The 11305-nt window shown below is 54.4% G+C and overlaps 2 protein-coding genes across 2 annotated transcripts; both read left to right on the forward strand.

Moving 5' to 3' along the window:
• Window positions 1–1747: 1747 nt before the first annotated feature.
• On the forward strand, window positions 1748–2777 carry LOC143160083 (ribonuclease CL2-like). Its single transcript, XM_076337630.1, has 2 exons — window positions 1748–1828; window positions 2245–2777. The coding sequence occupies exon 2, from the start codon at window positions 2251–2253 to the stop codon at window positions 2680–2682; it is 432 nt and encodes a 143-aa protein (XP_076193745.1). The 5' UTR covers window positions 1748–1828; window positions 2245–2250; the 3' UTR covers window positions 2683–2777.
• A 5524-nt stretch (window positions 2778–8301) lies between these two features.
• On the forward strand, window positions 8302–10383 carry MBOAT4 (membrane bound ghrelin O-acyltransferase MBOAT4). Its single transcript, XM_076337631.1, has 3 exons — window positions 8302–8420; window positions 8976–9191; window positions 9471–10383. Exons 1-3 carry the CDS (start codon window positions 8302–8304, stop codon window positions 10381–10383), a joined length of 1248 nt encoding a protein of 415 aa, XP_076193746.1.
• The last annotated feature ends 922 nt before the right edge of the window (window positions 10384–11305 follow it).

The raw sequence follows: 11305 nt of genomic DNA on the forward strand, positions 1-11305 counted from the left end.
CAACAGTGAGCCCTAGGCACACACAGCCCGTCACCCCTGCACTCCCCAGCAGCACAGCCCCGCCAGGACATGACAGCCTGACCTGTGGGCAGGGCTGACCCCGGGGCAGCACAGGAGAGCAGCCGAGGGGAGCGTATGGGGCAGGAGGAAGCTCCCATCAGCCCACCTGCGTGGGCAGGGATGGGAGAGGGAGATGCAATGCCCAGGCCGGCGCCGGGCAGTCAGGACTCCCCTGGGACAAGAGGGGACCACAGGTTGTGGCAAGGATGCCTGAGGGTCCTCCAGGTAGGGTAGGCTATAGCACAGGTACCTGTACCATGCCAGCTAGAGACAGCACTGGGACGCAGGGCTGATGCAGACCCTTGCCAGGCATCCAGGCTTGTTCCTCCTCCTGGGGACACCATCCCCTTCCCACCCACACCAGGACAGTGGAAGGCAGAGTGTGTCCAGGGGATGGTGATGAGAGACCCCATCCTGCTTCCATGCCCAGCAGGAGCAGGGTCTTGTCAACCTCAGAGAGTCAGCAAGGGGGCTGTGCTGATCTTCCATGTCTGCGAGGTTTTGGCCAGGTGCCTGAGCTGTTCCCACTGCAGGGGCTGTGCGACTTTGAGGAGGATTTCTTGAGAGGCTCAGAGAACCGTAGAGGTGCCACCACAGCCCAGGGCAGGGCACTCTCCACCTTCATCGTGGCCAGTCTTAGATCTTTTCCAGTTCTTTTGGGGAAGGTGGTGCCCAGGACCGAGCCTACCCCAGGCTGAAGAACATGGTGCGCCTGGGACAGACAGGGGAGCAGCTCTGTGCTGTCCTTGGGGACAAGTAGGTCAGGTCTGACAGTGACACACGCTCAAAGGGTGCATCTGTCAGCAGCCCTGTCGTGGCCCTAGTGCTGAGGCCCCCTCGTGGAGTGTCAGCATCCCATGTCATTGTCCTTCTTGAATCACTGGTGGGGTCAAACTTGGTTGCTCATGCTGAAGAAGGGCAGCTGAGGGCTCCTGCCCACTTTCTTCCTCATCCTCCGTTTGCCACTTCGCATCACAGTCTCTATCATGTCTTTGAAGAGGAGGATGGAGACCACTTGCACCCAGTAGTGACAGCCTCTCCTGGGCACTTTATGCCTCTCCCTATGGAGGGGACACGCTCTCCTTGGGGCTCCATCAGCTTCTCCCTGATGGTTGAGGGAAAGGGGTGGGTTTTTGATGGGCTCAGGCTGGCTCCTGGCTCTTTGCTTGTCTCTGCTTCAGTGGAGCAGCCGGGAGCATGTGAGGTAACGGTGGGGCAAAATGCATCCTGGCACTTCCCAGGGGTACGACCTTGCCTGCAAGGGGACACAGGGGGAAGGGACACATAGCTCCTGAAGCAGTGCGGGACAGCCGTGGACATACCACATCATCCAAGAGGGGCGGGAGCGTCTGTCAGCTGCCCCAGAGATGATGCTGACATCCTGCCCCCCCCACCAGGGAACTAGGTATCTTGCCCTGCCACCCAAGGGGACCCAGGTGTCCTGCCCCCCATGGGACACATGGCTGAGGCCAGAATGCATTGTCCAAGGCAACATGGGTAGGGGGCACCCGAGGGGACGTGCGCAGCCAGTCACGTGGTTTGTTAATGACTACCTAGTGACCTTGGGGGGACCGCGCGCGAGGGGGAGTGGGGCCTCCTGGATGCCTGGCTGCCCCCACACATCTGCTGGACCTTGCTCTTTGCCCTGCCCCTCCTCCTGGATCCTTGCCCATTGGGCCCAGCTGGGGCCACTATAAAAGAGGCGCGGAGGAGTGGGAGGGATCCCGGAGACCCCGAGGCCATAAGGGAAACTGAGGCACACATACAGGTGCGGGTGAGGGATGCGTAGGGGACCAGAGTGTCTGCGGGAGGGGACTGTGAGGAACCCAAGCATGCAGTGGGGGAGGGAGGATATGTAGGGGATCCACATGTTGGGGCAGGGGGTTGATCTATAGGGGACCCAAGGGTCCAGGGGGGGTGTTCCATAGGGGACCCAGGCTTCTGGGGAGTGCGGAACTGTAGGGGACCCAGGTGTCCATGGGGCGTTCTGTAGGGGACCCAGGCATCCAGGTGGGATCCACAGACGGCCCAGGTGTCTGGGGCAGGGTCCCCATGCATTTAGAGGGGATTTGTAAGGGACCCAGGTGTCTGGGAGGGGGAATTTGTAGAGGAATTGAGCATCCAGGGTGGGATTTCCAATCGGGGGCCCGGAAGTCCAGATGGCCCTGACCCCACTTTCCACAGGTGCCCATGGCAGGCTGGGCCCTATGCACGGCCCTGGTGCTGGCAGCACTGGCAGGGGCGGTGGGCGAGAGCCGCTACGAGAAGTTCCTGCGGCAGCATGTGGACCACCCCCGGACAGCCGCGCTCATGGCGCACCGCTACTGCGAGACCATGCTGGCGCGCCGGCGGGTGACGGCCCCAGGGCGGCCCTGCAAGCCCTCCAACACCTTTGTGCATGCACCGGCCGAGGAGCTGGTGGCTGCCTGCACCCAGATGCCTGATGCAGCGGGGCTCCACAGCACCCCAACATCCATGGGCCTCACAGCCTGCCGCCTGCGGGGCGGCGACACCCGGCCCCCTTGTGCCTACCGGGCCCGACAGCTCCAGCACCATGTGCGTGTCGCCTGCCTTGATGGGCTGCCCGTGCACCTCGCTGGCACCCACGCGCCCCCTCAGTGAGGCTTGACATGGAGGGGAGCTGTAGGTGGGGACGTGGATTCTCCCTCTCCCACTGGGGGCTCCGTTAGGGCCTGCAATAAAGGAGGTGCCACAGGCCTGGACTCCGGCATCAGCTTCTGGGGGGACCCTGCGATCCTACCCCTCTCTGGGTGCCCCTGAGCCCCCTTGGGTGCCCCCAGCCCTGTCCAAGGTGGACCTGGCCCCCCATGTGCCTCATAAACCCCTGGGTTTTCCCAACCTCCTGGGTGTCCCATAGCCCCCCCAGGGCCCCCTTACCCCCTGGATGTGCACCCAACTCCCTCCCCTGGTATCCTGACCCTTCGGGTGTCACATTGCTTTCCTGGATGCCCCATAGCTCCTGCAGGGTCTCCCAACCTCCCATGTGCCTCATAACCCCCTGGATACCCCCAGCTTCCCCCATGCCTGCCCTGTAAGCCCTCATGTGCCCCACGGTCCCCTCTCCCACATGCCTCTGACCCCATCTGGGACCTCTCTGGGGCTGAGGCTTCTCTTGGGCCCCCTTGGCACCCCCATCGAGCCGAGCACTGGCTGGGGCCACACACAGCCCTGAACCACCCCTCCACGCACACTGAACACACACAAAAACACAACATATGCACACGCGCAAACACACAAGGCACACAAAACATGCACTGTGCATACAACACACAACCACACACTACGCTCGCAACACAAAACGTATACACAACACACACACACACACACCTGCTCCTACACACAACACACATACACAGCACAAACACCCCCCCACACGTACACAATATACAAGCACATACGCACAACACACACACTACATGCACACACATATACAAACACGTACTTTCTTGGGTTTGGATGGGATTTCATGTGTTTCAGCTTGTGTTCACCACCTCTTGTCCTGTCACTGGGCGCCACTAAGAAGAGCATGGCTCCCTTGTCTTCATTCCTCCCCATCAGTACTTATCAGTACACTGATAAGCTCCCCCTGCCTGAGCCTTCTCTTCTCCGGGTTGAACAGTCCCAGCTCTCTCAGCCTTCCTCTTACCAGTGATGCTCCAGTCCCTTCATCATCAGCAGCCCTTTGCTGGACTCCCTCTAGTATGTTCATGTCTGTCTTGTACTGGGGAGTCCATCACTGGATCCAGCATTCCAGGTGTGTCTCAGTAGTGCTGAGCAGAGGAGCAGGATCACCTCCCTCCACCTGCTGGCAACACTCTGCCTAATGCAGCCCAGCAGGCTGGAGGTCCTCTTTACTCTGGTCCTATTGCTGAGGGAGCCCTGAGGACTCCGATAGAAGTGCTGACATCCAGGTGCTGTGCTGCTGCAAAAAGGCAGCCCAAATGCACTCACAAATTGTAGCTGAGGAGGAAAAGAAGCACAGCAAATGGTCTTCCTGATCCTTTTCCGTGTCCTGTTACCCCATCCAAGATGTCTCTTCCTCATGTGCCTTGAGTAACTCAGGTGCTCCTTTTCTGGAATTCAGCAGAAAAGCACTTGGAGGGCCCTCCATGGACTGGTGAGCTCCAAATCTCAGCCCTGCCCCAGCGAGGAGAGCTCTACTCCCTGTACACTGGAGAGGAATTGGGGTATTTCAAGGGCATTTGGGGCATTCCTGGCCTGGCAACTTCCAGCAGATTCACTTCTCCACCCTGCTCCCTCCTGGCCATGGGAGGAGCTGGCTGAGAGCTGACCCTCTCAGGAGGGAATGCCTGGGGTCTCTGCAAGTACAAGGATTTGATCTCTGCTCTGTTTCTTTCTACCTTGGTTCTTCAAGGCTTGGAGGAGGACTCCAGCCTCTCCATCTGTTCTCTGGCAGCTCAGATCATCCTGATACTGAGAGAGAAAAATATCACCACTGTGATTTACCCTACGAGCCTTGCACTACAGGCTCTGAAGAGCATGGGAGGGGCGGCACCCATCTTGGGGAGATAGCTCTGAGCAGCAGTCGCAGAGCAGCAATGCTGGTTCTGGGATGCCCTGCATGCTGGGGCTACCTGAGTATGCTGGAAAGTCTGGGTTGTTCCTGGCATCTTCCCTTTGCCTGCAGGGCAGCTCCACCCCTGGATGGCACATCCCATCCCATTATTGTGCTGCTGGCTCACCCCTGTGCTGTATTTTCCGCTAAGAAGCAACTCTGCTTCTTCAGCATATGTTAGTGTCTATTCTTTGTGAAGGCTAAAGGGAAAAAAACTCAGCCACAAAGGAATCAGGATTGTCCTGTGTGTGTTAGGACATCTTAGGACATCCACTCTTTCCGGCAGCCGGTGGCAATGCGGATCATACCCAGGTACTTTATCACTGAGGCAAAGCACCAGTTGATCTGCTGGCTTCATAACAAGGATCAGAAAAGCTGTAGCTGCTCCTGCCATCTCCAAAAGGAGATGCCAGGACAAGAACTGGCTCTCTGCAGGGCTTGCATATCATGTGAAAGGGGATGGAAGGGGAATAGCATGCAGCCCTAGACCTTTTTTCCCCATCACTAGCTACTGTGCATGGTCCTTGGAGCTGCACAGTAGCTTGTCTCTTGTCTCAGGAGCTCTGTTGGTGAGGTTGAGGGGAACCAGCACAGGCGATGGCCTCCAGTGATGTCAGTCCCTGTTCTAAATGTCCCAAAACCTTAGGAGGTACAAGAGGATCTGTCTCCATCTGGCCTTGGTCTCAACACCAAAAGAGAGAAAGGAGTTCCTAACAGGATTCTGCCTTGAAAATAAATCACCTCTTTTGCCACTGCTGGCACCAGGAAGGGCACAGGGCTGGCCCCTCACCCGCACCAAGTTCAGCTGACGTGGCTGAGCTCAAGAGCTGCAAGCCCGTATTGCAGTCAAAAAAGTGACTTGCAGAAATTTCACTTAATTTAATTTATTGCCCATTAACACACACTTTTAATTACTGATTTGGGTATTGAGAAGCACAGAAGATATAAAAAATTACACGAGAATTTATGGAAATGTCTTTCCTCCCCCCCTTCGCAGGCACAACTTCAGCCCTCCATGAGTGGGGTCACAGCTGCGATAAGAGACTTCCGCACTATCCTTAAACTACTGATACGTGGACATTTATCCAGGGAGACAAAAAAGCCTTTGCCACAAGCAGCAGTGGGCCATTTACAGGCAGCAGTCAGTTGCCATCTGTAATGGCAACAAGTAGCAAAAAGCCAGCGTGGGACTGGTACCTGAAAATAAAGGAAGGATTTTTACAGTTTTGTGTTTTAATAAACCATTGCATTAATTCCTTTCTCATTTAGGTACTTTCATGTCCTGCCCATCACAGCCAAACGTAAAGTCCCAAGGTTTGTTGTTGATTCTGCCTTATAACACCACAGGGAGACAGAAACTATCATCTCGGTTTTGTGGATGGGAGTTAAGCGGCTTTCCTAAGGTCACAGAGAAAGTCTGAGACAGGAGCTCAGTCCAGGCCTCCTGAACCCTATTTAATGGCCTCCCTTCCCATTTATGTGCTTTTCTCTGGAAAAAAGACAAACTGTGTCAGTCTGACTTTTTCTTTAAATTTTTCTTGCTTTCAATGTATGTATGTCTTTCACTTTGCAGTGTGTCCTGCAGCAGATCAGTATAGGCTGCATTACAACAGGCAACCAAAACTGCTCCCAAAACAGCACTATATTCCACCAAGAAAGCAACTATAAACTTTCTGGATACTAGCCCAAAGCTAGTATCTGAGTCATATCTGCTTGAATTTCATGCCCCGAGTTTGCTCTGACAGTGGTCAGCCTCCTCTTCTCTCCTGCTGTGTTACCAAACAATTAATTCTTTAGCCAAGAACCAGGCTGTTGCGTGTTTAGTACATGGAAGTGAAGCAAATAAAGTGCTCTCACATGCTTCACTATGGCTTACGTGCTCAGTCTAAGATCATGCTTCCACCGTGCAGCACCTGATGGTGTAAAATGAGAGGCGTGAGCAGTGTGTTAACATTTCCAATGCTACTGTGGAAATTAATTTCTGCTGCTTGAAAAGCAATGGCATTTTTGCAGAACCGTAGCAGGGAATTGCTTTAACAGGCACTGCAAAGGCCTTCAAAAATACTTACTCAGCAAAGCCAATACTGGGCTCCATGGATATGGCAGAATGAGTCCTGTGAAACCAGGCTGTTGCTGCATGCCATGCCAAAATCGACATGGAAAAAGCTTTTCTCCAGTGCTATCGCTTGCTCTTAAAATATACCCTGCACAAATACAGCAAAATACAGCCCATTTCTCTGCAGCATTTGCTCTAATATTTTTTTCCATGGCGTTTTGGTCCCCCACCTTCTTATAACCAAATAACCCATCCAAACAATGAGGTAAGCTTTCGAACATCACGGTAGCTTGAAAAGCTCAGTGAAGAGTAGAAACATTCATAAAAGTCAGACAATACATTTTTAAAATAAAAATTTCTGGTTTTAATGAGCACAGATCTTTCTGTAACTTTAGGCACCGATTTTGCTCTTTTTACTGAAGAACAGAATAATCTAAATATTTTGAAGCATTCATCAAAGGAAGGGGAAAACCTTACTTCTTCTACCCCTCCAACGTGTTATTTTTTTTCTTCCAGAAGCAAATTCCGTGGTATTCCTCTTTGCCTTCACACTGTTCATATGCCTAAAATAAAGCAGATACCAACCGAGTTTAAAAAAAAAAAAATCCATGAGCTTTCCATTTGAATTTGTTTTTTTCTTAGCTGTATCTCACAAAGAAGAGTCAAGTCCTGTAGACTGATTTTCGTGGGCTTTTTTTGTCTGTTTAGCATGAAATACTGCTGGTGGCATTATGCGAGCAATAGCAGCTGGCTTCATGTCACCCTAGAGATCACTCTTCAAATCACCTTTCCAGTCTGGCCCAAAAGAGGATCTTTTGCTTCCTCATATGACACATATTTGAATGAATGCGCAGTTTAAACAGTTTAACTGCAATGACTAATTTCTACCATCGGCAGTATCTCTGTGAGTTCATTTTTTTTTTCTTTTTCTTTTTCTTTGTTGTCTTGAAGAAAAATTGTTTGGAGAGAATAGAGCTATTCCTTTATCTCTGGTAAATGAAAAGGCCCTGTAGCTTGGTCTGAGTGGTGGGGCTGAGGGGCTCACCCTCCCTCATCACTGAGAAGTAGCAGAACCCATCCTCTCCTTTCTGTCACTAGGGGTTTAAATACTGGGATGTCCCCACTGCTACCCCATAACAAGTGAGGCCAGAGCCGGGGAAAAGCCACAGCTTTCTGTAAAGGACTGAGCTGAGAGGCAGCAAAGAGAAAGGACCAAGCCTTTGGGAGTATCTGGGGATTTTGCTCTGAGGTGCATCCCAGCACGGCACATGTGGCAGCTCAAAGAGGGTCTTATCTTGGCAGCTCGCTCTTGCTGCCTTCGAAGTATGTGGTAATGGTCCAGGCGTCTGGCAGAGCAAATAACCAACCCCAGCTTTTTCCACCTACACACAAACCTTGGGACAGAGGTACTTTAAGAAGCCAGCACTGACGAATGCAAAAAACATGCTCCGCTTCCTGCAGATACCTCTGTTTCCTTGGCTCTGCTCTGTTTTTTTGAGGTCCTGCCATGTATAAAGAGGAACCAGAACAGCTCTTGGCTCAGTCCTTTCTCCAGGCATCAGAGGCAGTTGAAGAAGCAAGGGGCTCGATGTGCTGGGCAGACCTGCTTGTCCTTCTCCCTGCAGCCCCGTACCGGCTGGCAGCTTTCCCCTTTGCTGCTCTCTTCCACCACCTCTGTGCTTCAAGGCGCCTCTCTCTGGCTGCCCGGTACGTGTTCATCACCCCTGCTGCTGTGCTGAGGGGCGGTCATGCCTGTGGATGCTTTTTGGGGGCTCTCCTGGCCAGAGGTGCAATGGGACGCATGGTAGCAAGTCTTCGCTGACTCGGGTAGGGACATTTGTATGGCTTGGATGTGAGCTGTTGCCAGTCCCCTCTCTCTGTAGTGGGGCCAGATCAAGGTCACTAAGGACAAAACAGCCAGGCCGGACACTCTGGTGTTGTGAGAAGTGGGTTTAGGGGGTGTACCAGGATGAGCACATGGGCAAGGGGAGGTCCTGCCGTGGGAATGGGGACTATCTCTGGTGTGATTAGGATGGGGGCCAGGCAGGGCCAGCAATATCTGCTCCGGTGTCCCCCCTGCTTCTTGCTTGCAGCCGTGATGGCCCTGGTGTTCCCTCAGCCCCATGAGAGGCCAAGAGGCAGACTACAGGGAGACTGTGGAGGCTGCAGGACCCAGACTAAGCTCCCCTATCAGCACTGTGGTGGGAGTTTCAAGCCTCATTTTCCCCAAAAGGCAGCCAAAGGGCATCTGGTCTCTTCTAGGTACATATTCCTCCTCACCGGAGGATGTCTCTTTGCTGGCACAGCCATGGGCAGCTACGCCGTGTTGCTCCTCATCCCTGCTGCTGGCTCCGTGCTTGTCCTCCTCTCTGTCAGCCCAGCTTGTGCCCACACCCGGGTCTTCGCCCTCCAGATGTCCTGGCAGACACTCTGCCACCTGGGTCTGAGCAGCCAGGAGCTGGACCCACAGGATGCCAGGTAACACCACGGCTCTGCCTCCTTCCTGCTCCTCCCCTCAGTGGGCTCCTGGTCATTTTGCGAGGGTGGAGGGCCCCCCGGGCCAAACTGGCTTGCTGTTCCACAGCCATCAGTCTCCACTCTGGCTCCGGCTGCATCCCCATGTGTGGGCGATGCTGCGGGCATGGCAGCGCTCTGGGGATGTGGGACAGCACATCCCCCATGTGCAGTCTTGTGCCAGTGCCTCTAACACTCCCTTCGAGGGACCCTCAGCAGTGCTCAGGTGCCCTCTCCTTCCAGGCCAGCCATCGCCCTCTCTGCCATCATGCTGCTCACGCAGAAGGCTACGTCTCTGGTGCTGGACATCCACGAAGGGGTCATGAGGCTCCAGCTGGGCCAGGGGCTTTTGCAGTGCGCGCTGCCCCTCTGCAGCTACCTGCTCTTTTTCCCAGTCCTCCTCGGAGGTCCCCTGTGCTCCTTCAGCAGGTTTCAGGCCCAGGCCGAGTCCTCAGGGGCTCTCCCCTGCCCGCTGAGGGCTGCCGGCCAGCGGTGCCTCTGTGCGCTGGCCCTGCAGGGGCTGCGCGTGGGGCTGGTGGGAGGGCTGGCCGGCAGGCAGGGCTGTGCCGGCCTGGGCTGCCTGCCCTGCCTCTGGGCGCGGGCCCTGCTCCTCAGGCTGGCCTACTATTGGCACTGGGTGCTGGATGAGGCCCTTCTCGAGGTGGCAGGCTTCAGGCTGGAGGTGGGTCAGGGAGACCTTTCCGTCCGCGACCTGTGGACACTGGAGACCACCCACCGCCTGGCCGTCTTCACCCGAACCTGGAACAAGAGCACATCCCGCTGGTTGAGGAGACTTGTTTTCCAGCGCTGCCTGGCCCAGCCACTCCTAGCTACCTTTGCCTTCTCTGCCTGGTGGCACGGCCTCCGGCCTGGGCAGGTCTTTGGTTTCCTGTGCTGGGCTGTCATGGTGGAGGCCGACTACCGCATCCATCCCTTCCTCAGCGCCTGGGCCACCTCCCAGGGTGTGAAGCTCCTCTACCGTGGCACAACCTGGGTCTTCATGCAGCTCATTGTTGCCTACATCCTGGTGGCTGTGGAGACGGAGAGCTTCTCCCTGCTCTACCTGCTCTGGACTTCCTGCAACAGCATCCTTCCCCTCTCCTATGGCTTCGCGCTGCTGCTGCTACTGCTTGCCAAGAAGCTGAAGCAGAACTGAGCCTGTCCTGGGCTAACTTGTGCAGCCAGTGGGGCACGTCCCTGCACACGTGAGCATGCAGGGTGAGAAGTGCTATTGGCCAAGCAATCTCATATAACAGCATCTCCAGAGAACCAGGTTGGCTTTTACTCCTGGAGATGGGCTACAGCCCATCGTGTCCTGAGGACAGCACGGGCAAGGGAGAGTAAGCCAGCAAAGTCCTTGGACTCAGCTGTGGCATTCAACCGAGGCTTAGGTGTCACTTTCCCCACAAAGATACACAGGAGAAACCCTAATGCACTTCTCCAGTTCACACATTGGCCTAGGACCCAAAAGCCTAGGACTGTTTAAGCTGGAGAAGAAGCATGAGCTACCATAGGGGAAGGTATCAGGAAAGCATGGAGCTAAGAGTTTCTGTTTATATGAGAGCAAGAAGCCATCCACCAAATCTCAAAATAATATAGCTGAAAATGCTACGAGACTATTGTTGGCAATTGGTCTGCTGGGCATGCTGCTGCAGGGTACCAGGACCAACACTAGAACCAGTCTCAAGTGCCCAAATTCAAGGGAAAGCATTTTGATCAGGTTAACATCCCACACCATGCAGGCCTTGTGCCAATACCTGTATCCATGTTTGTCACTAAACTGAAACTCAGCATGCAAAACAGAGCCAGCTTTGTTTTATGTGTGTTGGTTGGATATTTGGCTACTTCTTGAGTCCCGCTGAGTACTCAACCCAAGCCTTACAAGCCACTTGCCCCACATATAATCTCCCTGTTGCCAGCACAGTTTGGATTTGTCATGGTCAGGCCCTGTCTCCTTCAGCGCTGCCCTGCAGAGCTGCCTCCAACTTATTCCCTATATCCATGCTTAGAAACTGAGTCATCTCTTAATCTTATCTCTGAAAAAAATGCTGGGCTCTTTCAGGCAGGTTCTCCAGCTG

Source organism: Aptenodytes patagonicus, chromosome 4 (genome assembly GCF_965638725.1).
Source record: "Aptenodytes patagonicus chromosome 4, bAptPat1.pri.cur, whole genome shotgun sequence".
Classification (NCBI taxonomy): Eukaryota; Metazoa; Chordata; class Aves; order Sphenisciformes; family Spheniscidae; genus Aptenodytes; species Aptenodytes patagonicus.